This window comes from Natrix helvetica (assembly GCF_964273705.1).
Source record: "Natrix helvetica genome assembly, chromosome: 4".
NCBI classification, from domain to species: Eukaryota; Metazoa; Chordata; class Lepidosauria; order Squamata; family Natricidae; genus Natrix; species Natrix helvetica.
In genome coordinates, this window is record NC_138550.1 from 93,051,673 (window position 1) to 93,070,601 (window position 18,929).

Consider the following 18,929-nt stretch of genomic DNA (forward strand, 5'->3'; position numbering starts at 1 on the left):
TAGCTGCAGAGTCCTGACTTTTGGGGCGGCCGCCCGAGAGGAGGGAGGGGAGCGGGCACCCGGCACACAGAAGAGCCGCATTAAAGTGTGTAAAGAGCCGCATGTGGCTCGCGAGCCGCAGCTTGCCGACCACTGGCCTAGAGGAAAGAAATATCACACTACAAAGAAAAAATACTTACAGTCAATAAAGGTTAATTTGTCTATTATTCTAGAGAGAAAAATTATACGTCTCTTCAGGCTGGACTGAGTTAAAAAACTGAACCTTTCCAGTCAGAGGAGGTGTGGCCAACAATTTCATAACTCAGTCTCTAGGCTAAGGGACAAAGTTAACCAATGCTTGGATTCTCCAAGCAGCGTACAAGAGAACAGAAGATTCACGAAGATTATTTTCCCTGCAAGGTCAGAAAACTAAAATTTGTTCTTTTCCATAGCAAAATCTGTTTGCTTCCACCATGCAGAAATAAGAGTAAAACTACAAACAGAAATCTATTCATAAATTCCTCAAAAAAAATGAGCAATCAAATATACGCTCACATGTGGACACTCATATGCAAAACATATACTTTTATCAGCTTTATGTGATCTTCATCTGAATTAATGAATTTTTCAGAGGAATTTTTATAAATACAGTTTTGTATGTGAAGCAATGATGGGGACCCTAAAGCCATCCAAATGTTGAACTATGGACAGTATAATAAGATAGTTGTAAACTGTAATTCAGCAATCTCTGGAGGGTTTCCCATTTCTGATCTAAATATTCAACAGGTTACAAAATGTAATCCAACTCTCAATATATTTTAAAGAAACTTAAAAAGGAACTTCTTTCACAGCAGATTTACATTTCCAAAATTTCCATTTTTAAAAACATTTTATAATGTTTCTATAATGAAGGCATAGGCCAAAAATTCCAATGCTAAATTTTTGTAGACAAAATAAATTCACTTATGGAGTAAGCTGTCATACATAGCAAACCAAAAACTTACCTTATTTTTTGATATACCCCTGGTCATGTTTGTATCTGACTTTATTATAATCAGAATCACATAAAATGTCCAGCCTACAAAACCCATGGTGATACTCATGCCAAGGAAAAATCTATCATATGTATGGTAATAAGAGAGCCCATCTAAAGCAAGATTAATCAGCTTTCTACACAGGGATATCTGAAAAAGAAAAACAAACAAACAGCAAACAAGCATTTTAATGAGGGTTTAGCTCCAGCAGATCGGTATATAGGAATTCTTCTCCATGAGCATAATTTTGCTGGATCTTTAATACTGTTTTATCACCTGCATTATCCTTGATTTGTTTTTGCATACAGAAAGATTTAAGTGAAAATTATTTCACTTAATAACTGAATTGTCAGTCCCAGTTGTGGTCACTAAATAAAGACTGCCTTTAACAAGTTGTCAAGAGGAATTCTTATAAATGTTAAAGAAAACCCAATATGACAAATTCAGAGTATAGATTTTTAAGAAGAGACTGGACAGTCACTCTGAAATGGTATAGGTTCTCCCGCTTGAGCAGGGCGCTGGATTAGAAGACCTCCAAGGTCCCTTACAGCTCTATTCTATTCTAAATTCTATTGCTCTTAATGCAGAATTACAATAGGGGCAAAGCTTTTCTGAATGGAAGACAGATGCTTTTATAAGACTATTTGAGATTAAATGTATGCTCACATATTAGAAAAGTATCATTACACCATTAGATAATGGGCCAAAAAGAAAAACAGTAACATTTATAACATTAAGTTATAAATATAACAAATATATTTTAAAATTAACAAACATAAAACCAAAGGAAATAGGCTCATGGAGTTACTTACAGCTTCCTCATATTTCTCATGTTGAATAGATATCCTTGTTTTTCTCAGAATATCAATTTGTTCTGATTCAGGGAGAGATCTGTGCAAGACAGAATATTTTAATATATCACTTTTATTACTGATTTGGGAAAGATGGAATAAAAAGTACAACTTTAAAGATTCTTTTAAAAGCAATAAATTAAACCAGTTCACAGTATTATTACTGATAAATCCATTTCTACTAAATACATATTTATCAATAATTACTTTTAATCAAAAATTAAAATATCTTTGAAGTAATTTTAGCAAAGAGATTGGATGTAGTGCAAACAAAAGTTTCTGGAGAAATTAAGGAGCCCAAAGGCTCTATTCAAAAGAATCAAATTTTACAAAAGCAAAGTATATAAAACAGAACATTATACAACATATTATTTTATACAGCTGAATGTCTTAATAATTGCATATTAAAATTAAGAATATGATTAATCTGGATCATTATGACTAATGCTAACTAGATTTTTCAGCTCACTGAATTTATATGCAATGGTCATAGACTTTAAAATAGGATTAACAACTCTGATGAACAGAAGCTGCTTAGTTTCCAAAATATAAGTTACAATGGGAGGATAATTAATTATAAGATAAAACAACAGTGTTCAATGTACAATGCTTTGTAAATTGTCCCTTATAAGATGCAATGTATTCCTATGAGGAGCATAACTGACAAAACTATTGCTATTATATAATTGTCTTCCATTAGAAAAAAAATCTTGATAGTCCAGAACTCAAATCTGCAATAAAAATATATCATTATGATAAGCTTAAGAAATTTCATCTGATTAATGTTTGCCATCATTATTTTTAAATGCACTATTTCTACAGGGGTCATTTTCATGCCCATAATTGCCAACAATTTACTAATACAATGAATTTGACAGCAGGAATCTTAGATTTCTTGCTATTGCTTGCTATTTTTATTTTTTTAGGATTAAGCCACATTGCACCATGCGGTTTCAGGTCACAATATTATAATATTATATTATATCTCACATTTAAATTGCATCATCGCTTCACTTTCCCTTTCAATTATGTGTAGAAAGAAATTCAGCTCAGGCTCTGATTTTAAATTATTTTTTTGATCCCCCAAATACTAATCTTGTCCAACTTTCATTTTTTCTGACTAACTTAGTTTCAGTATAATATTCAGAAAATTTCATTCCCTTTCATTTCTTTATGTCTGGCTTAAAAAGATATATTCTAAGAATGGAACATGTACTTACTTGAATGGCGAAAACAAGAATGATAATGTAGTTTTCTTCTTCTGAACCATCTTAACCTGAACACACAAGAAAAAAATAACCAACACTATTAATAAAGTAATTTTGTATAAAATGAATGACTGAAACAAACAGTATGGTTTTCATTTTGTTCCTCCCAGTAGATCTCTTCCATTGTTTGATTATAAATCAATTTTTCTCCCCAACATATTGTCGGATTTGAGGCTGCAATGATATGTATTATATTATTTTGGCTTAGGACTACACATTGAAGAAATAATTAATAAATAAATACATGCTATTAAATAAAATAGCAAGAAAAGAGGATTATGAACCTTATGTAAGCATTAAATTCAGCATCACTTTTAGGAATTTATAACTTAATGATAATTTTCTAGATCTAAACCAAAGTCTCATAATTCCAGGTGCTTTACATGCTAAAAAAATGGAAAAAAATAAAGAATAACATAAAAGAACGAAACAGATATACACCCAGAATTAAATAACTTCTCCCAAACTTCCTGGAAACTACCTGATTTATCCTAATAGGCCAATGTAATAAAAGTTGCAGACACATCAATCAATACCTGAAATTGGAAATTACAAGTGTTTTTAAAAATAGGAGAGATATGCTTTCTCTCTTAAAGGACTAGAAGTGACTATTAATCGTAACTAAGATAAATATCAATGGCATTTATGTGTGAAAATAATTAATAAATTAGTAATATATATCTTAAAGATTGAGGTTAGCAGTAGTAAAAGCACAGAACAATTTATTACCCAAAACTCTTCTCAAAATTAAAGTCTTTGAATGTGAATAAAAGGCAATTAAGAGGGAGATAGGCAACCCTCTTAGCGAATGATTTCCAAAATTCACTTAGGATTTATTTCCTGATTTCAGGCAAGGCTGCCATAATAATATTAATTACTAGATCTTCACACTGGAGGAGCCTATTGTCCTTGAAGTATCCTGCTGTCAAGCAGCTTAAAGACCTAACCTCTATTTTGTGTATCAGGAAGCAATAAATAGTGACAACGGAAATTTAAACTTCAACTCTAAATCATCTTCTAGTGGTTGGAATAGGATATATGCCAGTCCTAATAACATCAGAATTGAATTATAGGAACAATTCTCCCCCTTGATTAGAATGCACTGCTTTCGATGACATCAATTCACATCAGTTATGCAAGTTCAACCCATAGAAATTACAGTAAATTCTATGTTTTAATAAACAAGTTCCATGAAACATTTAGATTTTTTAATATGATGAAAAATATTGGCTATCCCAGTTAAAAAAAAAGTTTTAAGGATTTAAGCTAGCTTTTCCATAATACTACTGTTTTTGATTTAGCAATAATCCTACCATCACAGTAAATTATAAGTATGGTGTACTCTATAACTAGCTATGTTGTTTCTAATTCTGCTATGACAATCTGATGTTTCTACTGGAAATATCCATATGAATGTGCAGTTTACATCTTTCAGCAATAGCTTACAGACCTTAAATTGTTCAAGAATCTGGACAGCGTTGGTAAGCATGCTCTCTGCCTTAAAATGAGCAGTATTATTCAAGTATTCAAGAGGTAAAACACCCTGGAGGGCAAAAAAATAGAATTAATATTTAGCAGCATAATCCAGGGCTAGAAAAGCAAGAATTTTTACTAAGATCTAGGACCTCTTACAGTACATAAAGTAAAACAGTATCTTCAGAATTAGAGAATCATATTATTCACAATGAATCAGTACAAACCTTCTACTAACAGTAGAGCAAATACCAGCTTTGAAACAGGAGCCTCCGTGCACATTGGAGAAAACTGTCCACAGAATGTTATGTAAAACTGACCCCTTTAGATAACTTCCAAAAAATAAATGGGTTTAGCTAGCCCATTGTGAGAGAGAGAATAGATGGTCCTCTTGCACATCAGACAGAACCATCGTGGTTTACAAATGATGCTCTCTTCTTTCAGAGGTTGTTAACTGAGTGACAATATTTTAACCTGACTGCTCCTTATAAAGGTTGGTTGATAGATGTGACAATTATTAGGCAAGTGTTTTGCTTATTAAAGATTGAAGACACAATTTCTCCTTTCCATAAGCTGGAACATTAGAAATTTCAGTTCACTTCATGTGGCACTATAATTTCATGACAGACAGCTGCTATGAAGTCATAAAGAGGGTGACTGTGATTTGAAGAAGTGTTTCAATTATCAAATGATCAAATTATTAATCTCCGTCTCTCTCACACACACACACATGAAGCAATAATTATCTGAGCCCCCAATAAGATACATTTTTCCAAGCACACATAGATTAAAGCATGAGAATGACTAAGGTTTCTTCCCCCAAGGTAATATAAAACAACTTTTCAAATGTATAATTTCTCCAAAAAGTATGGCTGATTTTTTATTTATCTGTTAAATTTATACCCGTTTCTTTAAAGTCTTCTCTTCCCCCTAAAACAACAAGCCCATGATGTAGATTACAGAAATAATGGCTGGCCAAAATCACTCAGTGAGTTTCTATGGCCAAGAGAAGACTTGAACTTGGCTCTTCCTAGCCCTGGTTCAGCACTTTCCTCACAGAATATTTCTTCTCAATTCCTTGCTCCCAGAAACAGTATTCAAGTTAACCAATAAGTAAAAGATCCAAAGATATGGCAACATAGATGAAACTGGATGAGTAAGACTGGATGAGACTTAAAATTGGCAGGGTTATTTATTATGAGCAGCAAAAGCTGTAATCCCACAGAGCTTCCCCCCCAAATAGAGGACAATCCCTCTTATTCAATGGAAGGAGGTAAAAATTGACTGCAGAGGTCTCTCTCACTTTCTTCTAAAATATTTGTGATTAACATTAACTTCTACAGGAGAAAAAAATAGTTAAACATGTCTAAATTGCCTAGTCTCATAGAAAAATAATTTAACATTTAAAAAATGAAAGCATCACTATGCAGATTCCACATTAACACATATATTGCCATTCAAAAAACATACTTTTGGATAAGCATTTGGAATGTATGAAGAGCTAGAGACAGTTTCTCTATATCATTGTTCAGCGATGGCACTTTGTATATTTCGAAGTTAATCTTTGCACTTATCTATTTATTTTGATATAAGTTTAATTAAGGAAGATTTTATGGGAGAGAGAAATTACCTAGGTGAGAAAGATACAATAATGTTCACCAATCTGTCTATGAGGGACCATGACAGACATAATGAGCAGGTGTTTATTGTATAGCAATCACTCCAAAAGGATACAGTCTCTATTTTTCATCATTCACTGAACTAAGAATGGTTAATAACAAAAGCACCATGGAAGTTGCTTCTGTGATTAGCCATAACATCAGCTAATGTTCAATGCTGCTGTCCACGTAATGAAGACAGAAGACAGTTCTGGAATCTTTCATCAATTGATTTGCTAAAGATTTAGCCTGCGCAAAATGCGTATAAGAGAATAAATATTAAATCATAGTGTGAAATATGTGCTTTTGGATTAGCTTGTTCTATGAATCCACTATGAAATATAAAAAGTTGGTTATGATTTACTGTGCTGTACATAGCCAGCCATTTGGGGTTTATTTAATAAAGTGATTAAACAAAACCATGGTTTCATGTAAAATATGAACCTGCTCTATAGAAAAATTTCAACACTGGTCATTTTCCACTGAGAAGAAAAATAGCATTAACTTACCACTGAATTCAGAGGAAAAGGAACTCCAATAAGGGAAGCCATCAGTGGTGCAATGTCAGCCTACAAGCATTAAAAAAAAGTCTCTCTTTAAATGTATACTTAAGTATAATTAAAAGCTGAAGTCTCTTTTATTATGTATTTTCATGAAACAATATGTATGTATGTATGTATGTATGTATGTATGTATGTATGTATGTACTGTATGTATGTATGTATGCATGCATGTGTGTTACAACCCCTGGTATGCCCAAATATGGGAGGGAGCTCACAACTCCCCCTTTCTGTCCTTTATTTATTTATCAGCACAAATACAACACACACATATACACATACATACATACATACATACATACATACATGTGTATGTGTGTGTGTATATATATATATACACACACACATACACATGTATGTATGTATGTATGTGTATATATCCCTTTATTTATTTATCAGCACAAATACAACACAAATATAAAAAGGCAACATTAAAAATAAAAATATGGTTTTCTGCCTGGATGGACTTCTGTGATGAGCCGAAGAAAAGAAGGGGGAGTAGTGAGCTCCCTCCCATATTTGGGCATACCAGGGGTTGCAACACAAATATGTGTGTGTGTGTGTCTGTGTGTGTGTGTCTGTGTGTGTGTGTTTGTTTGTGTTACAACCCCTGGTATGCCCAAATATGGGAGGGAGCTCACTCCTCCTTCTTTCTGTCCTTCGGCTCATCACAGAAAACCATCCAGGCAGAAACCCATATTTTTATTTTTAATGTTGCCTTTTTATATTTGTGTTGTATTTGTGCTGATAAATAAATAAAGGGAGTCTAGTATGGATCCATTTCAAGCTATTTAGCTCTCATCAGCTAGCCATACCCTTACTCGGATTTGAACCTGGGATGTGTTACATATTAGGCAGATTTGTTAGCCATATATATATATGTTTTCGTAGATTTTCACGGGTGTAGGTATGCTGGTTTTGTTGTATTCGGGTCTTTTCCCGTGTAAGGTTGAGATTGTCTTTGCAACGTTTCGGCAGGATCACACCTGCCATCTTCAAGCTGTGGCCACTTAAAAATGTGGCCATTTTTAAGCCCACAGCTTGAAGATGGCAGGTGTGATCCTGCCGAAACGTTGCAAAGACAATCTCAACCTTACACGGGAAAAGACCCGAATACAACAAAACCAGCATATATATATATATGTATGTATGTATGTATGTATGTATGTATGTATGTATGTATGTACATCTTTGGTTGTTCGGGTTTTCTCCCGCGTAGAATTGGAAGTATCTTCACGACGTTTCGATGAAGTCTCATTCATCATCTTCTGGCTGGTGCTTCTGGCTTGGTGCTTCCGGCTTGGTGCTTCCAAGCCGGAAGCACCAAGCCGGAAGCACCAAGCCAGAAGCACCAGCCTGAAGATGATGAATGAGACTTCATCGAAACGTCGTGAAGATACTTCCAATTCTACGCGGGAGAAAACCCGAACAACCAAAGATGTACATATAAACACCCGCGAAAACCTCAGAAAACATATATATATTTCAAATAATTAAAAAATTGTTTCCATGTTTAATGGATAGGAACTTATATTATGCATCATTCTTAAGAATTCAACCTGTGTCAACAGAGCATTGAGAAAAAATGGTCTGCAAACAAAATTGTCTCCATATTGGTAACAAAGGATGAGCAAGCAATGTAGCTTTAGAAATCAGGAAGGGTATTACAGATATAATATTCCCACTATAGTGCAGTTCTTGTGCTGAAAGCAGGGGCCATGTTTATACTATCAGCGGGTAAACCCATTTTAAATTTTGGATAAAAACAATGAATAAAACAGCTATCAAAGAGATTAAACCTGCGACATAGATTAGATGAAAGGCAGGCAGGAAGGCATAAAAAAAACTGGAGGCAGAGGGAACTGCCATGTTAATATAACTTATTATCATAATTATGTTTCTTTCTACCATCTTAAAATAAGGTAAGTTAAAAGAAACAATGGATTTGAAGCAACCAGATACCTGATTCACATCTTGGCGCCTCCACATCTCCAGCTTCCATTCTGTAAATGAGGAAAACAGAATGATAATTTATGAGGAGAAAAGATAACTTTTTTGATACTTAGCAGTTATAAGCTTATTCTTCTGATAACCTTTTTCTTCACATTCAAATATATTTGTGCTTCAGTTGCAGAGTATAGTATTAAGAAATTTACTCAAGGGAACACAAATCACTTTAATCTGAAGCTAAAGAATCACAAAGGAAAAACTACACATCAGAATATCCAAGACCTTCTCTTGGGTGGACAGCTGTATCTCGTTAAATCACTGATTAGGGTTTAGCAGGTAATCTACTTCAAGGTGGATGGGCAGCCACATAAATATACTAAATATTATAAACTGGGAATTGATTCCAGAAACAGTTAAGGCAGAGAGTTTCAACACATTCTAAAATCATGCATTTTTAACCAATCTGGCTATAGTTCTGTGGCTCATTGCCCAAATCCAGATTACTAGTTAATTTACCATTAAACAGCCAATAGTCTGTCTAGCAAAGAGCATTTTTTCCATCCCAGATATATTAGATAAAATTCTATTTAGAACTATATGCCTGCTATGTTCATTTTTTATTTATTTTATTAGTTCCCAAAACACTACCAGCATTGCAAAGATGACCTGAATACTTGGTTGGACCTGAGATGGCTGGTTCTGTTAATGAGTATAGCATCTATGAGTAATTTCTTACACTTGGATAATGTTATGTCCATCTTAGCATTTCAATTAATGTGCCCTTTTAAGTGCTGGAGGATACACCTATTTTTATCTTGGATTATTACACTATGCAGTTAATTTCAAGCTTAATTATCCCTCACATTTCCAATCTAGGAAAATCAGCCTTGGAAACAAGAATGATTCATACTCACAGAGGGTATGATGTTAAACAATATGAGCAAAGTGAAGATTAAATGTGGGAAGCAGGATACCTGGGCAAGCAAGAAGAATGCTGTGGATTTCAGGCATCATGAAGAACAATTAACATTATCTAAAAATCTGGTAATTTACAATTAATTTAAATGCAATAATCTATTTAATTAGGTTTGATTAAAGATGACAAGGAACCAAACTAGCCTTGTTTAAAACTGCATCTGGTTCATAAAACCAGGCCCACAAATCAAAAGTTTCAAGTAAAATTTTTTTCTGCAAAGGAGGATTTGCAGCATGAATATGAGAAACAGTGGCTCAAATGTTTCTGAGCAGTGAGAGAATTCATATAAACGTAATGGTTTCTAGTAAACTTTTATTCCCCATTCATTTAATGAGGATTTTATCTAAGTAACAGTAGAAGCAGCTTAAAACACTAAAATCTGTCTTTTAATAATGTATGTATAAAAATGGTAATTATAGGTATTACACAAGTAATTACATTTACCTTTTAAAAATATATCTTCAAATTGCTGTGAGGTAACTGTCTGAGGATATTTGATTCCTGCTCCCCAAGCAATTAGGGGTGTTAATGTTTCTGATGGATGACTTGCTCCATGAGTCCCTAAACATACAGAAAAAAAAATCAAAGTTGTTTTATTTTATTTTTTTTAAAAAAGCTGGCTTTTGAATACCATTTCTCTGCTCTGTTCATCTAGATCAGTGTTTCTCAAACTTGGCGACTTTAAGTCCTGTGGACTTCAACTCCCAGAATCTGGGAGTTGAAGTCCACAGGACTTAAAGTCGCCAAGTTTGAGAAACACTGATCTAGAGCAAGGGTGTCAAACTCGAGGGGCTCATCAGCATTGTGTTTGACCTCGGGAAGCAGGATGGAGGTGGCCAGCTATATGTCACTTGTGTCAGGGGTACCTGTGGTGGCTCAAGAGCTCTGCCCGCGATAATGGGCTGCCCCCCGGGCCTTGAGTTTGACACTCCTGATCTAGAGTGTAGTCTGCAGCTTCTATACCACTCAAATTATGTCTTCATGCAACTCTCCCTTTTGCCTCACAATTCACCCACAACTGCCCTTGAGCTTCTGAAGGATTGCCCCAATGTGGATTTTCAATTATTCATAAAGTATTTCTATGTATCTACTACTACCAACCAACAACCTAAAACTAAGGTTTGCTCAAATTCCTACAGATGCCTCAGGCACTTCATTTCTTTATATAGTAAACATTGTTCTATAACGAACTGTTTGCTTATTAATCCCGTCAGGCATAATTGTCACTCCAATTTTTTATTACTTTCAGTAATTCAAGATCTCTCATTTTTTAAAAATGACTCTGCCATTTTTCTCTTCCCATTCCTTAGCTTCAACATCATTTGTCAACCCATCCTATATGATCTTGATGTTTCTCTTATCCTTTTAAACTACCTATTAAAATCTCTGATTTGGTTCTTTTGTTCCTAGTCCCAGCTCAATTTGTTTTCACTTATTATTTGTAGCTTAGTCACATCTAAATTGAAATTCAGCCTTTTTCGGTCTCAGTCAGAACATCTTCGGTGTTATTAGTGAAATCTGTCTAAGACAGTGATAGGAAATCTTTTTTTTGATCAAAGACTGTATTCCTAACAAAGGTAATCTATTGGGGCCTCACAATATGTCCATGATTCGGGGAGGATGTGACTATTTAAGAATAAAGTAACTTCCCCCTTTTCCCTGACACTGACTTTTTTTCCTTATACCTTTTTGTTCCTCTCTTTCACTCCCCACAACAAGCTTCAGAATACCCAACTGATCAGCTGATCGACTTTTGCTGTATATCTGAACTAATTGCTAGAAATTAGACTAAGAGACATGAATCTGCAAATAATGTTTTGATTATGCTTTGTCCATTGTAAACCCTAAGATACTCTAAAGACTCCTTTAATAATTTTTATCAATGTTTAACAATGGATGGAACAGTTGTGAAAGGATTGCTTCAGATATATCTGCAATATTAGGCTGCTTCTAAGATAAGACTGATACAACTGAGAATGTAAGCATGCTAGCCTATATTTGCACAGGTGGTCCTCGACTTAATAGCCGTTCATTTAGTGACCATATGGAGTTACAACAGCAATGAAAAAAGGGACTTCTGACCATTTTGCATACGATCTTTGCAGTAACTGTCTTGCTTAACAATAGAAATTTTGGACTTGGTTGTGGTCATAAGTCGAGGACTACCTATATTGCTCTGCATCTGTAATATTTGTTTGTGCAGCTTCTAAATTATACAGTGCTGTGAATATAAACATAAACATCCATTTCTAAAAAAAACTTAATTCCAAAATATAATTAACCCTATGGAAAGAAAATACTGGCTTGTGTGATGAATAAAGAAAGCAAAACATGGAATACCACAATGGACAAAGATCTTCTGAGCTGAACCTTTATAGTGTTCTGAAACATAATCTCACCCCAGTCTGTCATTCCATGGTCAGAAGTTAAGATAAAGGCTGTGCTGCCATCATTTCCATAGAAGTCCTCAACCAATGAAACAATTTCTTGTACACCTTCATCAACTTTCCTGATATTGTTCTTATACTCCCTACAGAAAAAGCAAAATATTGTAACAATGAATCTAGAAATACATTTGCACAAGATTTAAAAATAGCACCAACTACAGTATTAAACGCATTAAAATATCCTCTACTTAGTTAATTTTGTACAATATTCCTTTCTTCGCATTACAAAACTGGATATAAAGCACTTCAAGCATTTAATTTTCAAACATGATATTGTATAAAAAATGATCAAAACAGTAAAAATGCAAGAGTTTATTTAGATGAAAGTGTTTGAAATATTTTTTTTATTACAAGCTGCCATTTTTTCACCTGCACATTCAGAATGTAATGGTGTTAACCTATATTGTCATTCTGCAAGAAAACATTCTAGCTGTCTATATAGTCCAGTTCAAACAATTTTCTTTTCCTTCATTTGCTACTATTACATTATTATTTAATTTTAGTAGAAGACATTAACACTTATTATATAGAATGCCCCCGTCTTCCATCAACCAAATAAACAACATTTATTATTATTGCAGAGGGAGCCATGCTCATGAAACTGATCTTGTCCTCAATAGCAATTTTTGTTCCATTCTCTTTCATGTGCTTCACAAGATATTTGAAACCTCTCACTTTCTAATGCATGAAGTTTCTTAATTTGAGAATTATTAAAAAACTTAATGCTTTCCTACAAACTTTGGAAAGTGTTAGCAAACTGTCTAAACTACAGCTTTTACATAAATGAATTAACCCGTTTTTTCCAGAGTCATAAATTTATCTCTCACTTCGTATAGATATCATCACTGTAAAGAAATCAACCTAGTTGAAATAAAACTGAAAATTTAATCACACAAAAGAAATTGTTCAAATATAATTGTGTCCTTTTAATTCTATTAATTTCAGTGGAGGATTTAGGCACATTGTTAATTCTCTCACTTATATCAAATGTACTCTGCACAAATGCCTTTAATTAATTAAACAGAATAGGAAAAAGAAAAACAATAAAAGGGGGGAGCCGAACATCAAAGAGACATATAAAGACTACTCATACATGTTTATAAACACAGCACTTTCAATAAAGGATCCGCATCATTCATAATCATTTATATACTGTAACCTATATCTATAAACAATTTGATCATCAGTTGGAAGTAACATCAAGTATTGAATCCACTGAATAATTGGTGCTATAAGTTAAAGATATTTAAAATTGTATAGCTTTGGTTGTACTTATACTATATTTAAAATATATAAATAATACATTTTTACCTTGAATGAGGCCGATGAGCGTGACCATTTGTATCTAATCCTAATAAGTGCAGGAAGAAAATGATTTTTTGTTCATGAAGTTTAGAAAACAATGTTTCATTGTTTTTAGCCAAGTTGAAGAAATCCTAGATCAGAAAACGAAGTAAATTACTCTGAACACCAGAAACGGTTCTAACCAGAAAGTTAGAACTTTTGTATCAGCAATTATCACGCAGAAGAACCTGGAAGGAAGACATTTAGATAAATTCCTCTATAGCAGCGATGGCGAACCTTTTTTGGCTCCCGTGCCACAAGTGGGGGGAGCGCAGGGGGGTCGTGTGCGGGCATGCTGCACCCATAATGCAATGCGCGACCCCCCCAGTGCGCATGCACGCACACGCGACCCCCCCATTTTTACATGCTTTTTTCGCCCTCCCCAGGGTCCAGAGGCTTTATAGGAGCCTGGGGAGGGTGAAAAGAGCCTCCCCCGCCCCCCCTGGAGGCCCTCCGGAGGCTTCAGGGACCATCCGGAGGCTTCCCTGAAGCCTTCAGAACGCTTAAAACCACCCTCCGAGCAACCCGGAAGTCACTTCCGGTTTGCTCGGAGGGTGGTTTTAAGCGTTCCGAAGGCTTCAGGGAAGCCTCCGGACGGTCCTTGAAGCCTCTGGGGGGGCGGGGGGGGCTCTTTTCGCCCTCCCCAGGCTCCTATAAAGCGTCTGGAGCCTGGGGAAGGCAAAAAATAGCTTTTAAAAAGGTGAACTCAGCTGACAGGGTAGTGCCTCGCGTGCCCTGACAAATGGCTCCGCGTGCCACTTGTGGCACGCGTGCCATAGGTTCGCCATCACTGCTCTATAGGATATGGACCTTATATTATTTTCTACAAACCCTCAGATTCTTTTCCCACTGTCTTTTACAGTATAACAAAAAGAAATCTGAAGTAAAAATACCGAAGGAGTACTTAGGTTGCAGAAAGTAAGAATATTCATAATTTAAGACATCAGTTCTCTTTGCATTCTGCCACAGAAATATCTCATTCTTTCTTCAGATGGAAATATGGACATGTACTACAAACAAAGGACAAGAAAACCCAACCTAAAATTGTCCTAAATACTGAACACTACCTAAAAACCCACTTTATTTAAAATGTACCACACTGTTTTTAAAAAAAAACAGAAACAACAAGGAATAAAGGAGATAGCACAAATTTGTCAGCTATAATCTGCCAGTCACATAAGAGGGATGCAAAATGAAGATTTTTATTCACCTTAACCTGGTCAAAAACCCAAGTGTCCAGTAGAGTGGCATCTTCAGCTGCAAAGTCCTCTCTTTCAGCTTTATAGCAATTGGTGTAAACGTGATCACCAGTAGCACCTGCAACCAAACATTCCAGCTGATGAAAAGGATAACTATATGTTTAACTCAGTTTGCCTAAGTCAACTCAAAACATATTTTAGCTTCACTTAAATGTACTTTAAAGTACCTAGAGTTATTTCACACCAGCTCAAAGCTGCTCACACACTTTACATGGATAATTTCACTAAAAATGATATTTCCTTCTATTTGATATGTAAACAACTACCAAAATGATGGGATGCTAGTAACAGGAGTCTTGGACTTATATCAAACTTCTTATCAAACAAAGCATGATATTATGTAATTATGGCAGCTCAAGACACTTGCACAGTACTGAATATATTTTTATTTTTTACTTTTTGAGGAAAATTAATCTGCCAACGATCTAGGCAGTATTTTAAAAACATGCATGGATTAAAATAGTCAGAAGACAAATTCACTGAAAATCCCCAAATAGTATCTACAATTATAGTGTTTCAGCAGAACATTTAATGCAGAGGTGCATGTTGTCATCAAACAAGGATGACCATCGGACTTTGTATGTCCTATATAGGGTTTTTCTGGGAAATGAACATTCAAAAGACTTCTGGTTATTGCAATTAATTATATTTTAATATTTTATAAACAAAGAATCATTAACACTAAGATAAACTCACCTTTAGCAAACATAGGTAGAATATCTGGACTTCCCCAGCTCCAAGTATATTTACTTTCGTTGAAAATAGAATCAAATTCCACTGGATTTTCTTTCCATCCTGTGAATCAAAAGATGCTTTGCTGAAGTTATTTGTTTTTCTTTAAGATAGAAAAGTAAGATTTGGTGCCAGTTGTTAAAAGCTATAAAGGCATTATGTTCATTTGGAGAAAGTGAATCCAGAACGCAACAAGACATTGTTTCAAAAATACGTTATCATATACTGTAATATAACATGCTGTACAATCAGCAATATATATAAAGAAGGATTAATTTTTAGTTTCTTATAATATGAATGAATATATCAATTCATACATATAGAGGGAGGGAGGGGGAGAAAGGGAGAGGGAAGGAGAGAAGGAGAGAGAGAAAATGAGAATGAAATTAGGACTTCAGTTCTGTTCAGATTTATTTGAGAACATACCCCACTAAAACTAATGATAATCATACACAGAATTGTGCTGCAAATATCATTTAGACACAGTAATAAAAGTAACTAGTCTCAAACTCTAACACCTGATTGCATTTAAGTTATGTCCTCATAATGGAAAGCTGACATGCTGCCATAATTCTATAAAGTAGTAGCTCCCATTTACAAAAGATTAAATGGGTGGATTTCAAAGACATAGACTGAATTCTTTAATATACTAAAATAAAATGAAATAAACCACATTATGGTTTATGATGAAATGTGAGCTTACCAGGTATGATTGCAGTCATTCAATAAAGCATAACTAACCAAACTACAGTTTAACACCACCATCTCATTTTCCATTTATATCAGAGGTCTTCCAGAATAATAAAGTAGGATAGGATACAGAGAAAATTGCCACAAATCGACAATCTAATTTACACACAGCAGTTCCCATGTTCATTATATAGCAAAAGGAGCCGCAAAAGACACAGAAAGTGCTTTTTTATTGAAATAAATTGGATGTTCCATACCTCTAGCAACAGCACTGACATCTTCATAAAATCCAGCTATTAGAGCAACATGCCCAGGTCTAGATTCTGTTGGAACACGAGTGTGAGATACTCCCCAACTGCCTTGTGAAGCTATGATATTCCTGGAAAGAAAGATTGATTCTAAATTAAAAAGCTGATGGCATAGGTCACTTACATTTCAAGTACTGAATCTTTAGGCTGCCATGAAAAACAGGGAACAATATCATGGACTCCGCTCGTAAAAACAAGAATGCCCATATCTAAGCATTAGACAAGTAAGCTAGTAATTCAATTCAAGCATAATGTTAAATTTAAAGCACTTTTGCATGACATGCACAGCTTAATCTATAGTACAGTCTTTCTGAAACTTGGCAACTTTAAAATGTATGGACTTCAACTCCCAAAATTCTTTAGTCAGCCATGCTGGCTAGAGAATTCTGGGAGTTGAAATCCACACATATTAAAGCTGCCAAGTTTCAGAAAGACTGTTCTAATACCAGTAATGAGTAAAACAAGTATAAAATGCTGAAACAGATTCAGCAAATGAAAAACAAAAATATTTGATAGTAATCTTATTATATACTTCTTCATTAGCTTATTAGCAGCCACTTGTAGGGATTTTGGTGTTGTTGTTTTTTTAATTCTATTTATGACCCCTAACCCTGATTGTATCTTCAATACTATGAACCCATGAAAAAGAAATGGTTTAAAAAGTGGAAAGAACTTATGTGGCTGAAACAGTTCTATATTGCAGTCATTCTAGCCTCCAGTTTTTTGTGTTCAGAGACCAAAAAGGGAAACAAGTTCAAAGTAATTCTCATTTTCAGATGAGGCTGGTACACAGAATCCCACAAACTTTTAGTACAATCAGTGGTTACCCAACATTCAGGTCCAAATCATGCACTATTTTTTTTTTACGAAAGATTAGTGTCCTCCAGATGTATTGGAGTTCAATTGCTGTCAACTTCAGCCTGCTGCATTGATTCATTGAATCTGTAGCCCCAAATATCTAGAACACATCGGTTGCCTATCCCTGCTTTAAACTATGCTGAAGAAAGTCAGACATAGAAAACCTGATGTGTTAAGCAAGGTAATCCATTGTTCAGTTGTCCAACACAAACTGAGTGACATACACATTCATGACATATTGGAGAAGGAGTTGGGAAAATATGCAAACCCAAGGCTGGACTGGAAAGACAGTAATTATGTAATTGCTCATAATGTCATAGTTAAGTACTTGGGGATTTTCCCTTAAAAATAAGAATCAAATTACATAATTTCAATACCTAGACTTGAATAACAACTTCTTTCCCTCAGCAACCAATACTTATAACAAATATTGGAAGGAAGTTACCTAAAGAAAGGTGCATTAGAATTGCCACTGTCATCCAACGTATATAGTGAATCTGCACGTAGACCATCCGCCACGAACAGTACTAAGCGTTGTGCAGGTGGCGGCAGCAGAATTTGATGAGGAGTCATTCCATGGACCAGAGGAGAGGTGAAATAAATGTCAAAGATAGAGATCAGGAACACGCAATGTACCAGAATTCCGGCAACTATAAAAAATTGCATATTCATGGCGATACGTTGTCAGCAAGGATGCAAACAAGGAATCCAACACTAAAAAAAAACAATCAAAAGTAATTAAAGGTCAGTGAAGCAGGAAATCATTGTATCCTAAGCTCACAAATGTTGTTGATCCACAAACAGCTAACAATATTGAGGCATAGAGGAGGCCGAGGCTGCTTCTTCATGAAAAAAAGGTTGTGCAATTGACTTACAACAGTTAATTTGGTTGACTGTTCGAAGTTCCACCAGCACTGAAAAAAAAGACTCATGACTGTTTTTCACACTTACGACTATGACAAGCATCCCCATGGTTAAGTGATCAAAATTCAGACACTTGGCAACTGACTCATACTTATGATGGCTGCAGGATCATGGGATTACAGTATTGTTTGCACCTTCTGACAAGCAAGATTCGTTTAAGAGCTGTGTTTCTAACTTAACTGCAGTGATTCCCTTACTAACATGAGCAAAAAGGTCATAAAATGGGGCAAAATTCACTTAAAAACTGTCTCATTCAGCAACAGAAATCTGGGGTTCAATTGTGCCCATAATTTGAGAACTACCTATATGACAGGTGACAGAAAGCATACAAAATTTGCAAATCTTTGCTTTAACCATTCAAAAAGAGGTTTTTTAATGTGTTTCTTTGTATTGTCAAGAACTTCCTTTAAAAGATTTACATAGCCTTAATGCCAACATATATACAGAATCACCTACATTATTAAACCAGTGTTTCTTAAACTTATTTTTCTCAGGATCTCTTCTCATGTTTAAAAATTATGGAGGACCCCCCCAAATAATTTTTGTTCATGGATTACATTTATCAATATTTAAAATGTATTAAAAATTAAAATTGACAGATTGGCTGCCACTACCATT

At 34.8% G+C, this 18,929-nt stretch overlaps 1 protein-coding gene across 3 annotated transcripts in view; it reads right to left on the reverse strand.

Moving 5' to 3' along the window:
• Positions 1–18,929, reverse strand: part of PIGN (phosphatidylinositol glycan anchor biosynthesis class N) — a 70,304-nt gene that overhangs the window by 44,943 nt on the left and 6,432 nt on the right. For all 3 annotated transcript variants that reach the window (XM_081951377.1, XM_081951378.1, XM_081951379.1), the window contains exons 2-14: positions 17,833–18,101; positions 16,479–16,600; positions 15,496–15,594; positions 14,751–14,857; positions 13,508–13,632; positions 12,149–12,279; positions 10,194–10,310; positions 8,786–8,826; positions 6,773–6,832; positions 4,583–4,675; positions 3,085–3,140; positions 1,826–1,904; positions 984–1,163 (exon numbers count right to left, since the gene is read on the reverse strand). In XM_081951377.1, the coding sequence (XP_081807503.1) occupies positions 984–1,163; positions 1,826–1,904; positions 3,085–3,140; positions 4,583–4,675; positions 6,773–6,832; positions 8,786–8,826; positions 10,194–10,310; positions 12,149–12,279; positions 13,508–13,632; positions 14,751–14,857; positions 15,496–15,594; positions 16,479–16,600; positions 17,833–18,059 (1,437 nt within the window). In that variant the 5' untranslated portion in view covers positions 18,060–18,101. The remainder of the gene's footprint in view (positions 1–983; positions 1,164–1,825; positions 1,905–3,084; positions 3,141–4,582; positions 4,676–6,772; positions 6,833–8,785; positions 8,827–10,193; positions 10,311–12,148; positions 12,280–13,507; positions 13,633–14,750; positions 14,858–15,495; positions 15,595–16,478; positions 16,601–17,832; positions 18,102–18,929) is intronic.